Genomic DNA, 17,368 nt, shown 5'->3' with positions numbered 1-17,368 from the left:
AGAATTTTCGCGCGTCTGCATGCAACGTAGTGGGTTAGTGGGTGCGTGTGTTGTGTAGGTTTGGTACTTGAACACATGTACTCAGCTGATTTGCGTTGTGGGGAATGCAAGAGAAAAATGTAGCCATTGTGATAGCCAAGGAAGAGAGCATCTCGACAAAGCCTTTGTGTTCTTCCTTAGTACATGTGTTTGTAGAGTTTCTCCGTGGTGTGTGTTCTTGAGAGAAGAAGAGAGTGTTGCTAGGAGGTAGAAGAAGGCGGCGCAGCGACGAGACGGCGCCGACAACCACCACCACGAGTCCATTGAGCGACGAAATAAGCTAGTCCCAAAGATTATGAGGAATATGTAAAAATTCATTTATACATAGAAGACTCGTTCAGGCAACCACCGAGAAGAGATGGCATGATCTGGAGACATCGTACATGCATGCCACCTATTAATCTACTTGAAGAAGTATGGGAGGTCGAGCACGTAGAGGAGGAAGTATGCCCAGACGGCGCCGGATACACCGCCGAAGAAGAAGCCTCCGGTGAACTGCGACCACCCTTCGGCGGTCTGGAGCTTGTCGGCCTCCTTCTTGCGTCCGGTGAGGGTGAGCACCGGCGCGGTGGACGGCTCGCCCTCGTTGAAGGAGGCGACGCCGTACATGGTGAGGCAGACGCTGAGGATGGAGACGAGTCCGATGGCGCCGAGTGTGCCGGCCTGTCCGTGCACGGGCGTGTTGCGGAGCGGGCCAGTGAGCGCGAAGGGGCCGACGAGGAGGTAGCCATGGGCGAGGCCGACCTCGATGCCGCGGAGGAGCGGGCTGACGGCGGTGCGGTAGGCGGGGAGGTTGGAGAGGTACCACGCGACGAGGGGGCTGGAGGTGACCGGCGTCTCCAGGCTGCCGATGAACGGGTCGCCGTTGATGGGCTGGACCACTTGGTACGTCGGCTGAGAGGAAACACCAAAACATGTATGAGATGCAAAGCAAGGCCTACAACAAGCTAAACCCTACTTGTATCCCACAAATTGTGGTTTGTTTTGGATGAATAAATCTCTGTTCGTCCTAAAAAACAACACGCTAAACCTTAATTTTAGCTCTCTCTTGCATGCAATTGCAAGTTTGCGACTGACCTTGTCAGACTTGACAGCCTTGACGACGAAGCGGGGCCTCCGGGTGAGCGAAGCGCCGGACATGCCCCGCGGCTTGGAGCACGCCAAGCCGCTCTTCATCACCTGGCTCGCCATGGGAGGAGCATATGCAGTGGCCATCTCGATGTCCTCCTTCGACTCCCACACGCTCAACTCTGCTCTGCCTGCAGCGTCAAATGGATGGATGTGTTACAAGAAGAAGATCTGTCCAGATGGCAAGATGTTTTAGTGGCTCCAAGGGAGAGGGGAGAATCTGGGTCCTGTTGGGCGGGACCCTGCATACGAGATATGGTCCGGAGCTGTGTGGCTTCCATTGGCTGCAATCCTATCCCTTATCCGAATTTCCGGATTCTGTCTGCGTGTCACTCTGTGTGTGGTCTCTATTCGTCTATGGCTGCACCCAGACCAGATTTTTCATCTTATTGTGCTGATATAGTCATACACTTAATACACAACATAAGATTATAAGTGTTATATATATGTCATCTATCAGTTTGCAGTACAAAATCTAAATACTCATCGAAAATTCTTATTTTTAGATTTTTTAGTGCGGATTGATATGAGACATATACTCCCTCCGTTCCTAAATATAAGATTTTTTAAAGATTGTACTATAAACTACAAACGGATGTACATAGACATATTTTAAAGTATAGATTCACTCATTTTGTTCCGTATGTAGTCTCCTAATGAAATCCCTAAAAGGTCTTATATTTTGGAACGGAGGGAGTATAAAATAAAATATGTAAAGCACAAAAACATGTGGCACCTGTTTTAAAAGCAGGTAAAATAAAAGTATGCAGGTAAAAAAAGCATAAAAGTATGAAGGTCTTATAATACAAAGTACTTTCTCTGTCCAGAAATACTTGCCATAAAAATAAATTTTTTAGATGTATTTTAGTTTTATGTACATACATTTCTATCAATTTGTACAACAATTAATTTCGGACGGGGGAGTATTATGCTATACTGTGGAGTTCGAATGGATTGCACGTATACAAAAACATGAGCATTTTCATCCCCAGACATTCACGCTTATATTTGCGCTACACATATAGGCAGCTGGTGATGCAAAATCTGTAGGTATGGTAAACTAAAAAAATGTAAACAATATAGCTTCTTCCTTTAGAGGATCAATTAGGTGAAAATGAGCAAGATATGTAAATGAAAAAAATATTTTCACCGTTCAATACACTTCGGCGCTTTCAATACACCTCGGCGCGTTCCTGAACGACGTCTTCCGGCCACCTCGGTGTGGACATGGCTGCAGCACCGGTCCATCAGTCATGCCACCGCGGTCAAGGCCGCCTCCCTCCGTTGGATCGCCCACGCTCAGAGTAATAGGTGGTCAGCACATGGACGTAGGGGCTCGGCGCGGAGGGTTTTGGGAGCAGGAGCTTTGCAACCTGAACTGGATTTTGGTAGGTTGATCTCTTTTGCGTGGGTCCAATCCATGCGTCTTGATCAGGGGCGCTCAACCCATTATAGTTGGTGGACCCTGTGACCCGCGCTATATTAACAGGAGTGAGGGTCGGGACACGAGACACGAGGTTCGTCGCCGTCACTTTTTCCACCTGCACACCCTTTCGATCTAGGGTTAGCGCAGTGCTCACGGAAAGCACTACCGCCACCACATCTCTCTGTCGCCGCCGCTGTCACCACCTCACCGTTGGACGCCGGCGGGTGCACCTCAAGTGCTGGGCAAGGTAAACACATCCTATATACTACCAGAAACCCTAGTCGATCCGATCCACACAGTCTATCAATGGTATCAGACTAGTTTCGGTTTAGGTTTTTCGGTAGCAACAGCAACAGCAAAAGCAAAGCAATTCCCCTCCCCAAAAGAACCCTAGAAGGGCAAAGTGAACCGGAGAGGGCCTCGGGCCTTACCGGCAGAGAGCACTGCCGCAAGGCCGCGCCGACCCTCTCGATCTCGACGCGCGTTGGCAAGCCGAGGCATCGGACGAAGGTACCACCCCTTCGGAAAAAGAATAAATCGGATCGAATCAAAAAAAATGCAAAGAAACCCACCCCTTCGGGGGCAAAGAACACCACCGCAAGGCATCGCAGCCACGTCGTTCGATGGTGGCGCGCTTCCGCTAAGGGAAACGCGCCACCGGCGAAGGGGGGGCAACGACGCAAAAGCATACCCAGAATACTCCTTTTTCTGTAACAGAATAGGAGACGGGCAAAGGGGCAAAAGGCACTCCACCGCACCACTTGACGGCGGCGCGCTCTCCCTCGGGAGCTCGCACGCACCGGCAAGGGGAGCAGAGGGAGCCGGTGCCTGACGCCATCGTAGGTGGCTCTGGCCGCCGTGGTGGTGCTAAAGGAAGATGGTAGAAGGGAGCCGCGGCACGCGCGGCGCGGAGGGCTCCGCCCCCGACGCCGGCGGCCGGACCTTGCACCGCCGTCTGGTGGCCGCTGCTGCCCCGAACGAGAGAGATAGCTCTGCGGGAGAGCAGCTAGAGAAAAGCGGCTGCGAGAGGGAGAGGGTGGTGCGCATGGCGCGGTGCCCCTTGGTCGCCGCTGCCGGCGGCCATCCCGAGAGCTCTCCGGGGGGCAGGGCAGCCGCCGCGCGAGAGCGATCGAGCTCTTGGAAATATGCCCTAGAGGCAATGATAAATAGTTATTATTATATTTTCTGTTTAAATATAATAGTTTATTATCCATGCTATAATTGTATTGAATAAAAACATGAATACATGTGTGGATACATAGACAAAACAATGTCCCTAGTAAGCCTCTAGTTGGCTAGCCAGTTGATCAAGGATAGTCAAGGTTTTCTGGCTATGTGCAAGTGTTGTCACTTGATAACTGGATCACATCATTAGGAGAATCATGTGATGGACTAGACCCAAACTATGAACGTAGCATATTGATCGTGTCGTTTTATTGCTATTGTTTTCTGCGTGTCAAATATTTCTTCCTATGACCATGAGATCATATAACTCACTGGCACCGGAGGAATACCTTGTGTGCATCAAACATCACGACGTAACTAGATGACTATAAAGGTGTTCTACAGGTATCTCCAAAGGTGTCCGTTGAGTTAGTATGGATCAAGACTCGGATTTGTCACTCTGTTTGACGGAGAGGTATCTCGGGGCCCACTCGGTAATACAACATCACACACAAGCCTTGCAAGCAATGTGACTAAGTGTAAGTCACGGGATCTTGTATTACGGAACGAGTAAAGAAACTTGCCGGTAACGACATTGAAATGGGTATGCGGATACCGATGATCAAATCTCGGGCAAGTAACATATCGAAGGACAAAGGGAATGACATGCGGGATTATATGAATCCTTGACACTGAGGTTCAATCGATAAGATCTTCGGAGAATATGTAGGATGCAATATGGGCATCCCGGTCCCGCTATTGGATATTGACCGAGGAGTGTCTCGGGGCATGTCTACATAGTTCTCGAACCCGCAGGGTCTGCACACTTAAGGTTCGATGATGTTTTAGTATAGTTTAGTTATATGCGTGGTTACCGAATGTTGTTTGGAGTCCCAGATGAGATCACGAACGTCACGAGTGTTTCCGGAATGGTCCGGAAATGAAGATTGATATATAGGATGGTTTCATTTGGTTACAGGAAGGTTTTCGGGCATTACCGGCATTGTACCGGGAGTGACGAATGGGTTCCGGAAGTTCACCGGGAGGGGGGAAACCCACCCGGAGGAAGCGCAATGGCCTTAGGGTGGCGCACCAGCCCTTAGTGGGCTGGTGGGACAGCCCAAGAGGGCCTTGGCGCCAAGAGAAGAAAAAAAACCAAAGAGAAACGGAAAAAAAGAAGGGGAGGTGGGAAGGAAGAGAAGGAGTCCACTTTCCAATCCTAATTGGAGTAGGATTCCTCCTCTCTTCCTTGGCCGGCGCACCCTTGAGGGCTTGCCCCACAAGGCAAGCCTCCTCCCCCTCCCTCCTATATATAGTGGTGATTTAGGGCTGATTTGAGACAAATTTTGCCACGTGCAACTCACATCTATACACCTTAGTTTTACCTCTAGATCGGATTTCTTCGGAGCTCGGGCCGAGCCCTGCAGGAGTAGATCATCACCACCACTGGAGCGTCGTCACGCTGCCGGAGAACTCATCTACTTCTCCGTCTTGCTTGCTGGATCAAGAAGGCCGAGATCATCATCGAGGTGTATGTGTGCTGAACGCGGAGGTGCCGTCCGTTCGGCACTAGATCGGAACGGATCGTGGGATGAATCGCGGGACGGTTCATGGGGCGAATCGAGGGACGTGAATACGTTCCACTACATCAACCATGTTTCTTAACGCTTCCTTCTGTGTGATCTACAAGGGTACGTAGATCCAAATCTTCTCTCGTAGATGGACATCACCATGATAGGTCTTCGTGTGCGTAGGAATTTTTTTTGTTTCCCATGTAACGTTCCCCAACACGAGCCCCTCAGCCGCGTGAGAGCAGCAAGGAGGAGAGCGGAGCGGTAGGGAGAAAAAATGGGCTTAGGGTTTGCACTGGGTGGCTGTGGCTTTTTTTAACCCACGCGAAATGGACGAGCAACCGTCGGATTAGATCCGATGACCCTGATCGTCTCCAGCGAAACCCTAAGAGCAGCCGGGCCACTTGGGCCGAAAGTGAAGCTGATCCGGCCCACCTGAGGCCGGTGGGCCAACAGGCCGAAGTTGCGCCCAGGCCAGAGAATCGCGGGAGGCCTTCTCGGGCCAGGCCGGCTTCAGCCCAGAGGGCAAGCTGACAGTTTTTTTTGTTTTTTTGTGTGTGTAGTCGTTTAGGCAGTTTCTAATAGTTTATATTTCTTTTCTATGCATTAATTTTCCAACAAAAATTTTGTTTCGAAATTAAAAAAGTAAATAGAAATTTTTCTGCAAAGAAAAATAAATGTTTCTGAAAATAAAGAATAGAGTTTTTTTTCAGAAAAAGAAAAGTTCATGGATTTTATAAAAGGGATAATAAAGTTCATGAATTTTATTTTTAACAGAAAAAAAATTGCAAAGAAGAAAAAGTACATGAATTTTATATTCACGTTTTCCGCTGCGAAGTATTTATTTTAGTGCTCTTTTACAAAGAAAATAAAAGTTAAGATAGAATTGAAATTAAAGAGCACATTAAAGTGATTGTTTATTAAAAGAGAATATGATTCTGTTAACATTGTTAATAACATAATCATGTTTAATTATTATTAGAACTGAAGGTGCATTTATTTCTATTTTTGCCCAACGGTAATATAGTTTGAATTGCATAGACAGTTGTATGTCTAATTTGACCAACGTTAGATTAAAGCATATGATTGTTATACATATCTCAGTTACATTGTGATTTCAGGAGGCTTCCAGCTGATGAATTGCCTAGAAGATGTTCCGACACTCACAGGTGATAACTACTCTGAGTGGAGGAAGAAAGTAGACATGGATTTTGTCTGTGCTGAGGTGGACTGGGTTCTTGAGGAACTACATCCCGTTAATGTTGGAATTATGCCCTAGAGGCAATGATAAATATAGTTATTATTATAATTCCTGTATCAAGATAATCGTTTATTATCCATCCTATAATTGTATTGAATGAAGACTCATTTACATGTGTGGACACATAGACAAAACACCGTCCCTAGCAAGGCTCTAGTTGGCTAGCCAGTTGATCAAAGATAGTCAGTGTCTTCTTATTATGAAAAAGGTGTTGTTGCTTGATAACTGGATCACGTCATTAGGAGAATCACGTGATGGACTGGACCCAAACTAATAGACGTAGCATGTTGATCGTGTCATTTTGTTGCTACTGTTTTCTGCGTGTCAAGTATTTATTCCTATGACCATGAGATCATATAACTCACTGACACCGGAGGAATACTTTGTGTGTATCAAACGTCGCAACGTAACTGGGTGACTATAAAGATGCTCTACAGGTATCTCCGAAGGTGTTAGTTGAGTTAGTATGGATCAAGACTGGGATTTGTCACTCCGTATGACGGAGAGGTATCTCGGGGCCCACTCGGTAATACAACATCACACACAAGCCTTGCAAGCAAAGTGACTTAGTGTAAGTTGCGGGATCTTGTATTACGGAACGAGTAAAGAGACTTGCCGGTAAACGAGATTGAAATAGGTATGCGGATACCGACGATCGAATCTCGGGCAAGTAACATACCGAAGGACAAAGGGAATGACATACGGGATTATATGAATCCTTGGCACTGAGGTTCAAACGATAAGATCTTCGTAGAATATGTAGGATCCAATATGGGCATCCAGGTCCCGCTATTGGATCTTGACCGAGGAGTCTCTCGGGTCATGTCTACATAGTTCTCGAACCCGCAGGGTCTGCACACTTAAGGTTCGGCGTTGTTTTATGCGTATTTGAGTTATCTGGTTGGTTACCGAATGTTGTTCGGAGTCCCGGACGAGATCACGGACGTCACGAGGGTTTCCGGAATGGTCCGGAAACGAAGATTGATATATAGGATGACCTCATTTGATTACCGGGAATGACGAATGGGTTCCGGGAGTTCACCGGGGGGGGGGGGGGGGCAACCCACCCCGGGGAAGCCCATAGGCCATAAAGGTGGCGCACCATCCCTTAGTGGGCTGGTGGGACAGCCCAAAAGGGCCCTATGCGCCATAGAGATAAAAATCAAAGAGAAAGAAAAAAAAAGGGAGGTGGGAAGGAAGGGAAGGACTCCCACCCACCAAACCAAGTCCAACTCGGTTTGGGGGGGGAGTCCTCCCCCTTTGGCTCGGCCGACCCCCTTGGGGATCCTTGAGCCCCAAGGCAAGGCCCCCTCCCTCCCACCTATATATACGGAGGTTTTAGGGCTGATTTGAGACGACTTTCCCACGGCAGCCCGACCACATACCTCCACGGTTTTTCCTCTAGATCGCGTTTCTGCGGAGCTCGGGTGGAGCCCTGCTGAGACAAGGTCATCACCAACCTCCGGAGCGCCGTCACGCTGCCGGAGAACTCTTCTACCTCTCCGTCTCTCTTGCTGGATCAAGAAGGCCGAGATCATCGTCGAGCTGTACGTGTGCTGAACGCGGAGGTGCCGTCCGTTCGGTACTAGATCGTGGGACTGAACGCGGGATTGTTCGCGGGGCGGATCGAGGGACGTGAGGACGTTCCACTACATCAACCGCGTTCACTAACGCTTCTGCTGTACGGTCTACAAGGGTACGTAGATCACTCATCCCCTCTCATAGATGGACATCACCATGATAGGTCTTGGTGCGCGTAGGAAAATTTTTGTTTCCCATGCGACGTTCCCCAACAGTGGCATCATGAGCTAGGTTCATGCGTAGATGTCTTCTCGAGTAGATCACAAAAGTTTTTGTGGGCAGTGATGTGCGTTTTGCTGCCCTCCTTAGTCTTTTCTTGATTCCGTGGTATTGTTGGATTGAAGCGGCTTGGACCGACATTACTCGTACGCTTACGAGAGACTGGTTTCATCGCTAAGAGTAACCCCGTTGCTTAAAGATGACTGGCAAGTGACGGTTTCTCCAACTTTAGTTGAATCGGATTTGACCGAGGAGGTCCTTGGATGAGGTTAAATAGCAACTCATATATCTCCGTTGTGGTGTTTGCGTAAGTAAGATGCGATCCTACTAGATACCCATGGTCACCACGTAAAACATGCAACAACAAAATTAGAGGACGTCTAACTTGTTTTTGCAGGGTATGCTTGTGATGTGATATAGCCAATGATGTGATGTGATATATTGGATGTATGAGATGATCATGTTGTAATAGAAAATATCGACTTTCACGTCGATGGTACGGCAACCGGCAGGAGCCATAGGGTTTTCTTTATACTAACGTTTGTGCTTGCAGATGCGTTTACTATTTTGCTAGGATGTAGCTTTAGTAGTAATAGCATGAGTAGCACGACAACCCCGATGGCGACACGTTGATGAAGATCATGGTGTGGCGCCGGTGACAAGAAGATCGTGCCGGTGCTTTGGTGATGAAGATCAAGAAGCACGTGATGATGGCCATATCATGTCACTTATGAATTTTATGTGATGTTAATCCTTTTTATGCACCTTATTTTGCTTAGAACGACGGTAGCATTATGAGGTGATCTCTCACTAAAATTTCAAGAAAAAATTGTGTTCTCCCCGACTGTGCACCGTTGCTACAGTTCGTCGTTTCGAGACACCACGTGATGATCGGGTGTGATAGACTCAACGTTCACATACAACGGGTGCAAAACAGTTGCGCACGCGGAACACTCGGGTTAAGCTTGACGAGCCTAGCATGTGCAGACATGGCCTCGGAACACATGAGGCCGAAAGGTCGATCATGAATCATATAGATGATATGATTAGCATAGGGATGCTTACCACTGAAACTATATTCAACTCACGTGATGATCGGACTTGAGCTAGTGTAAGTGGATCATGAACCACTCAAATGACTAGAGAGATGTACTTTTTGAGTGGGAGTTTAGCAAATAATTTGATTAAGTTAAACTCTAATTATCTTGAACATAGTCTAAGTCCACTTTGAATATGTTTGTGTTGTAGATCATGGCTCACGCGACAGTCACCCTGAATTTTAATACGTTCCTAGAGAAAGCTAAGTTGAAAGATGATGGAAGCAACTTTGTAGACTGGGCTCGTAATCTTAAGCTAATCTTACAAGCTGGGAAGAAGGATTATGTCCTTAATGTTGCGCTAGGAGACGAACCACCCACTACGGCTGATCAGGATGTTAAGAACGCTTGGTTAGCACGTAAGGAGGACTACTCAATAGTTCAATGTGCAGTCTTGTATGGCTTAGAACCGGGACTTCAACGTCGCTTTGAGCGTCATGGAGCATTTGAGATGTTCCAGGAGTTGAAGTTCATCTTTCAGAAGAACGCCCGGATCGAGAGGTATGAGACCTCCGACAAATTTTAGCTTGCAAGATGGAGGAGAACTCATCTGTCAGTGAACATGTGCTCAAAATGTCTGGGTACTCAAACCGTCTAGCTGAACTGGGGATTGAACTCCCGCAAGAAGCTATCACTGACAGAATCCTTCAATCACTGCCGCCAAGCTATAATGGCTTTGTGTTGAACTACAACATGCAAGGGATGAACAAGTCACCCGGCGAGTTGTTTGCGATGCTGAAAGTCGCAGAGTCTGAACTCCGTAAAGAACATCAAGTGTTGATGGTGAATAAGACCACTAGTTTCAAGAGAAACGGCAAAGGCAAGAAGGGTAATTCAAAGAAGAGCGGCAAGCCTGTTGCTAATCCGACGAAGAAACCCAAAGCTGGACCTAAGCCTGAAACAGAGTGCTTCTATTGCAATGGTATGGGTCACTAGAAGCGCAACTGCCCCAAGTATCTGGCTGATAAGAAGGCGGCCAAAGAAAAATCAGGTATATTTGATATACATGTTATTGATGTGTACTTAACCGGTTCTCGTAGTAGTGCCTGGGTATTCGATACCGGTTCTGTTGCTCATATCTGCAATTCGAAACAGGAACTACGGAATAGACGAAGGCTGGCGAAAGATGAAGTGACGATGCGCGTAGGAAATGGTTCCGAGGTTGATGCAATCGCCGTCGGCACAGTTTCACTTCAGTTACCATCATGATTAGTGATGAACTTAAATCATTGTTATTTAGTGCCTGCGTTGAGCATGAACATTTTATCTGGATCTTGTTTATTGCGAGACGGCTACTCTTTTAAGTCAGAGAATAATGGTTGTTCTATTTCTATGAGTAACATCTTTTATGGTCATGCACCCAATGTGAGAGGATTGTTCATATTGAATCTTGATAGCGATACGCATATACATAACATTGAGACCAAAAGAATTAGAGTTAACAATGATAGCGCCATATTTTTGTGGCACTGCCGCTTAGGTCATATTGGTGTAAAGCGCATGAAGAAACTCCATGCTAATGGACTTTTGGAGTCACTTGACTTTGATTCACTTGACACGTGCGAACCATGCCTCATGGGCAAGATGACTAAGACTCCGTTCTCCGGAACAATGGAGCGTGCAAGTGACTTGTTGGAAATCATACATACCGATGTGTGTGGTCCGATGAGCGTGGAGGCACGCGGCGGATATCGTTATTTTCTCACCTTCACTGACGATTTGAGTAGATATGGTTATGTCTACTTGATGAAGCACAAGTCTGAAACATTTGAAAAGTTCAAGCAATTTCAGAGTGAAGTGCAAAATCATCGTAACAAGAAGATCAAGTTCCTACGGTCTGATCGTGGGGGTGAATATCTGAGTTTCGAGTTTGGTGCTCACTTAAGACAATGTGGAATTGTTTCACAGTTAACACCGCCTGGAACACCACAGCGTAATGGTGTTTCCGAACGTCGTAATCGTACTTTATTAGAGATGGTGCGATCTATGATGTCTCTTACCGATTTGCCGTTATCATTTTGGGGTTATGCATTAGAAACAGCTGCATTCACTTTAAATAGGGCACCATCAAAATCCGTTGAGACGACACCATACCAACTGTGGTATGGCAAAAGACCAAAGTTGTCGTTTCTTAAAGTTTGGGGATGTGATGCTTATGTCAAAAAGCTTCAGCCTGAAAAGCTGGAACCCAAAGCGGAAAAGTGCGTCTTCATAGGTTACCCAAAAGAGACAGTTGGGTACACCTTCTATCTCAAGTCCGAGGGCAAAGTGTTTGTTGCTAAAAACGGAGCTTTTCTCGAGAAGGAGTTTCTCTCGAGAGAATTGAGTGGGAGGAAGATAGAACTTGACGAGGTTGTCGAACCTCTCATCCCTCTGGATGGTGGCGCAGGGCAAGGGGAAACCTCTGTCGTTGCGACACCGGTTGAGGAGGAAGTTAATGATGATGATCATGAAACTCCAGTTCAAGTTTCTGTTGAACCACGCAGGTCGACGAGACCACGTGCTGCTCCTGAGTGGTACGGAAATCCCGTCTTATCAATCATGTTGCTAGACAACAATGAACCTGCGAATTATGAAGAAGCAATGGTGGGCCCAGATTCCAACAAATGGCTATAAGCCATGAAGTTCGAGATAGGATCCATGTATGAGAACAAAGTATGGACTTTGGAGGTACTACCTGAGGGCCGCAAGGCTATTCAGAACAAATGGATCTTTAAGACGAAGACGGACGCGGACGGCAATGTGACCGTTTATAAAGCACGACTTGTGGCAAAGGGTTTTTCACAAGTTCAAGGAGTTGACTACGATGAGACATTCTCACCCGTAGCGATGCTTGAGTCCGTCAGAAACATGTTAGCAATAGCTGCATTTTTCGATTATGAAATCTGGCAGATGGATGTCAAAACGGCGTTCCTTAACGGTTTCCTTAAGGAAGAGTTGTATATGGTACAACCCGAAGGTTTTGTCGATCCTAAGAATGCTAACAAGGTGTGCAAGCTCCAGCGATCCATTTATGGACTGGTGCAAGCATCTCGGAGTTGGAACAAACGTTTTGATGAGGTGATCAAAGCATTTGGGTTTATACAAGTGGTTGGAGAATCTTGTATTTACAAGAAAGTGAGTGGGAGCTCTGTGGCATTTCTAATATTATATGTGGATGACATATTGCTGATTGGAAACAACGTGGAGTTTTTGGAAAGCATAAAGGATTACTTGAATAAAATTTTCTCTATGAAGGACCTAGGAGAAGTTGCTTACATTCTAGGCATTAAGATCTATAGGGATAGATCAAAACGCCTGATAGGACTTTCACAAAGCACATACCTTGATAAAGTTTTGAAGAGGTTCAAAATGGAACAGTCCAAGAAAGGGTTCTTGCCAGTTTTACAAGGTACGAGATTGAGTAAGACTCAGTGCCCAGCAACTGATGAAGATAGAGAGCATATGCGCTCCGTCCCCTATGCTTCAGCCATAGGTTCTATCATGTATGCAATGTTGTGCACTAGACCGGATGTTAGCCTGGCCATAAGTATGGCAGGTAGGTTCCAGAGTAATCCAGGAGTGGATCACTGGACGGCGGTCAAGAATATCCTGAAGTACCTGAAAAGGACTAAGGAGATGTTTCTCGTGTATGGAGGTGACGAAGAGCTCGCCGTAAAAGGTTACGTCGATGCAAGCTTTGACACAGATCCGGACGACTCTAAGTCGCAAACCGGATACGTATTTATTCTTAATGGGGGTGCGGTAAGCTGGTGCAGTTCCAAGCAGAGCGTCGTAGCAGATTCTACATGTGAAGCGGAGTACATGGCTGCCTCGGAGGCAGCTAAGGAGGGTGTCTCGATGAAGCAATTCATGACGGATCTTGGAGTGGTGCCAAGCGCACTGAATCCAATAACCTTGTTCTGTGACAACACGGGTGCCATTGCCCTAGCAAAGGAACCACGGTTTCACAAGAAGTCCAGACACATCAAACGACGCTTCAACCTCATCCGCGACTACGTCAAAGGAGAGGACGTAAATATATGCAAGGTGCACACGGATCTGAATGTAGCAGACCCACTGACTAAACCTCTTCCACGGCCAAAGCATGATCAACACCAAAGCTGTATGGGTGTTAGATTTATTACAATGTAATTCACATGATGATGTGAGGGCTAGATTAATGACTCTAGTGCAAGTGGGAGACTGTTGGAATTATGCCCTAGAGGCAATGATAAATATAGTTATTATTATAATTCCTGTATCAAGATAATCGTTTATTATACATGCTATAATTGTATTGAATGAAGACTCATTTACATGTGTGGACACATAGGCAAAACACCGTCCCTAGCAAGCCTCTAGTTGGCTAGCCAGTTGATCAAAGATAGTCAGTGTCTTCTGATTATGAACAAGGTGTTGTTGCTTGATAACTGGATCACGTCATTAGGAGAATCACGTGATGGACTGGACCCAAACTAATAGACGTAGCATGTTGATCGTGTCATTTTGTTGCTACTGTTTTCTGCGTGTCAAGTATTTATTCCTATGACCATGAGATCATATAACTCACTGACACCGGAGGAATACTTTGTGTGTATCAAACGTCGCAACGTAACTGGGTGACTATAAAGATGCTCTACAGGTATCTTCGAAGGTGTTAGTTGAGTTAGTATGGATCAAGACTGGGATTTGTCACTCCGTATGACGGAGAGGTATCTCGGGGCCCACTCGGTAATACAACATCACACACAAGCCTTGCAAGCAAAGTGACTTAGTGTAAGTTGCGGGATCTTGTATTACGGAACGAGTAAAGAGATTTGCCGGTAAACGAGATTGAAATAGGTATGCGGATACCGACGATCGAATCTCGGGCAAGTAACATACCGAAGGATAAAGGGAATGACATACCGGATTATATGAATCCTTGGCACTGAGGTTCAAACGATAAGATCTTCGTAGAATATGTAGGATCCAATATGGGCATCCAGGTCCCGCTATTGGATATTGACCGAGGAGTCTCTCGGGTCATGTCTACATAGTTCTCGAACCCGCAGGGTCTGCACACTTAAGGTTCGGCGTTGTTTTATGCGTATTTGAGTTATATGGTTGGTTACCGAATGTTGTTCGGAGTCCCGGATGAGATCACGGACGTCACGAGGGTTTCCGGAATGGTCCGGAAACGAAGATTGATATATAGGATGACCTCATTTGATTACCGGAAGGTTTTCGGAGTTACCGGGAATGTACCGGGAATAACGAATGGGTTCCGGGAGTTCACGGGGGGGGGGGCAACCCACCCCGGGGAAGCCCATAGGCCATAAGGGTGGCGCACCAGCCCTTAGTGGGCTGGTGGGACAGCCCAAAAGGGCCCTATGCGCCATAGAGATAAAAATCAAAGAGAAAGAAAAAAAGGGAGGTGGGAAGGAAGGGAAGGACTCCCACCCACCAAACCAAGTCCAACTCGGTTTGGGGGGGGAGTCCTCCCCCCTTTGGCTCGGCCGACCCCCTTGGGGATCCTTGAGCCCCAAGGCAAGGCCCCCTCCCTCCCACCTATATATACGGAGGTTTTAGGGCTGATTTGAGACGACTTTCCCACGGCAGCCCGACCACATACCTCCACGGTTTTTCCTCTAGATCGCGTTTCTGCGGAGCTCGGGCGGAGCCCTGCTGAGACAAGGTCATCACCAACCTCCGGAGCACCGTCACGCTGCCGGAGAACTCTTCTACCTCTCCGTCTCTCTTGCTGGATCAAGAAGGCCGAGATCATCGTCAAGCTGTACGTGTGCTGAACGCGGAGGTGCCGTTTGTTCGGTACTAGATCGTGGGACTGATCGCGGGATTGTTCGCGGGGCGGATCGAGGGACGTGAGGACGTTCCACTACATCAACCGCGTTCACTAACGCTTCTGCTGTACGGTCTACAAGGGTACGTAGATCACTCATCCCCTCTCGTAGATGGACATCACCATGATAGGTCTTCGTGCGCGTAGGAAATTTTTTGTTTCCCATGTGACGTTCCCCAACAGTTAAACCTCGAGAGCCAGTGAGAGATGCAAAAGACACTGATGTTGTATGGGAGAGAAAGCAGAGGGACTATGCTCCAGTGGAGATGTCCTACTCCCTCAGCAACCAAAAGTGGGTCAATGCCAGCAAAAAGTGTCTAGCATTTATAAAGAATACAATTGAGAACGCCATTGTGGGCTCAATTGCAGAGTGCACTTCCGCAGGGGAGATGCTTACAAATATAAAGATCCAGTTCACTGGCTCCTCAAAGACATATGCCACCTAGTTGATAAAACAGCTGGTTACATAGAACTACATTGGAGGTGACCATGGCATTAGAGAGCACATCCTTCGGATGAGCAACACGGTAGTAAAGATCAAGCCAATGGATGCGGATCTGGAAATCAAACCAACACTCCTCGTCCACTTTGTCATGGCTTCACTGCCAAAGGAGTTTGAAACCTTTGTTGTAAACTATAACATGTCACTTGAAACATGGGACATTGAAAAGACAATAGCAATGTGTGTCCAAGAAGAGGACAGACTAAAAGCCTCACATGGTGGTTCAATCAACTATGTGAAGGACAATAAGAAAAATAATTTCAGTCAAAACAACGAAGGTTCTCCTTCAAAGCCACATGGTAAATGCCCCTCGCACTTTCAGCATCAGCAAAAGCCTCTTCCAGTGGACAGGGACACTTGTCTCCATTGCAAGAAGACATGGTACTACAAAAAGGATTGCCCTGACTGGCTAAAGACCATCATGGGAAAGAGAGGTAACGACATTGTTTCCTTTGTTAATGAATCCCTTTATTCACAGTTTTCGAAATCTACTTGGTGTATTGACTCAGGAGCAACTGTTCATGTTGCAACTCTTTACAGTGATTCCGTTTGACGAGGACTATGCAAAGAAGAGAAAGAAGTATTGAAGTCGCAAATGGCGTCCAAGCAGAAGTTGAAGCTGTCGGCAACATCTCCTTGGAGTTGGCTGAAGGATTCAATCTTTTTCTTAGAAACGTCCTATTTGTTCCTTCATGTAATAGAAATTTAATAAGTGTTTCTTGCTTAGATAAAGACAATTACGAGTGTTATTTTGGACATGGAAAGTGTGCCATATGGTACAATAATGCTTATGTTGGTGTTGCCTTACTTCACAACGAGCTTTATTTGTTATCACTTCGTAAAAAAGTGCATTGCGTGTGTAATGTGAATGAGCAGTATTCCTCGTCGAACAAAGAACAAAAGAAGAAAAAAGAGAACTCACGACTCCTCGAAGTTATGGCACTGTTGTTTGGGCCATATTTCGAAAGGGAGGATAGAAAGACTAATTAAAAGTGAGATTCTTCCTCCACTAGAGTTCTCAGATTTAGAACAATGCATCGATTGCGTTAAGGGAAAGTATGTAAAATAAATTAAAAAGGGTGCAAACCGAAGCACCGAAACACTAGAAATCATCCACAATGACATTTGTGGACCATTTTCTGTGAAAAGTGCGGATGGCTATGACTCGTTCATAACATTCACGGATGGTTACTCTCGTTTTGGTTACACTTATCCAATCAAAGAAACAAATGAAGCATTGGATAAATTCAAAAATTTCAATGTTGAAGTTGAAAATCAGCTTGACAAAAGAATAAAGATAGTGAGATCTGACCTGGGCGGGGGAGTACTACGGTCAACACACTCCATATGGCCAAGTCCCTGGACCTTTTGCAAAGTTCTTGCTGGAAACTGGCATAATAGCCTTAGCAAAATGGAGTAGCTGAAAGGCATAACCGTACCCTTATGCATATGGTGCACAGCATGATGAGTTACTCCAACCTGCCATTGAGATTATGAATGGAGGCACTTAAAACCGCCATTCACATTCTCAATAGAGTACCAAGCATGTCGGTACC

General features: G+C 46.5%; 1 protein-coding gene across 1 annotated transcript; it reads right to left on the bottom strand.

Moving 5' to 3' along the window:
* Positions 1-315: 315 nt before the first annotated feature.
* Positions 316-1,386, bottom strand: LOC123442593 (photosystem I reaction center subunit XI, chloroplastic). Its single transcript, XM_045118682.1, has 2 exons — positions 1,117-1,386; positions 316-933 (listed from the first exon to the last, which is right to left on the bottom strand). The coding sequence occupies exons 1-2, from the start codon at positions 1,252-1,254 to the stop codon at positions 442-444; spliced, it is 630 nt and encodes a 209-aa protein (XP_044974617.1). The 5' UTR covers positions 1,255-1,386; the 3' UTR covers positions 316-441.
* Between the last annotated feature and the right edge of the window lie 15,982 nt (positions 1,387-17,368).

Source organism: Hordeum vulgare, chromosome 3H, assembly GCF_904849725.1.
Source record: "Hordeum vulgare subsp. vulgare chromosome 3H, MorexV3_pseudomolecules_assembly, whole genome shotgun sequence".
Classification (NCBI taxonomy): Eukaryota; Viridiplantae; Streptophyta; class Magnoliopsida; order Poales; family Poaceae; genus Hordeum; species Hordeum vulgare.
Note: the sequence above shows the minus strand (reverse complement) of the source record. Positions and strands in the feature narration are given on the sequence as shown.

Coding starts and splice junctions, on each gene's coding strand:
- LOC123442593 (XM_045118682.1), bottom strand. CDS start 1,254: ATGGCCACTGCATATGCTCCTCCCATGGCGAGCCAGGTGATGAAGAGC. Junction 934..1,116: donor AGGCTGTCAAGTCTGACAAG/GTCAGTCGCAAA, acceptor GTTTCCTCTCAG/CCGACGTACCAAGTGGTCCA.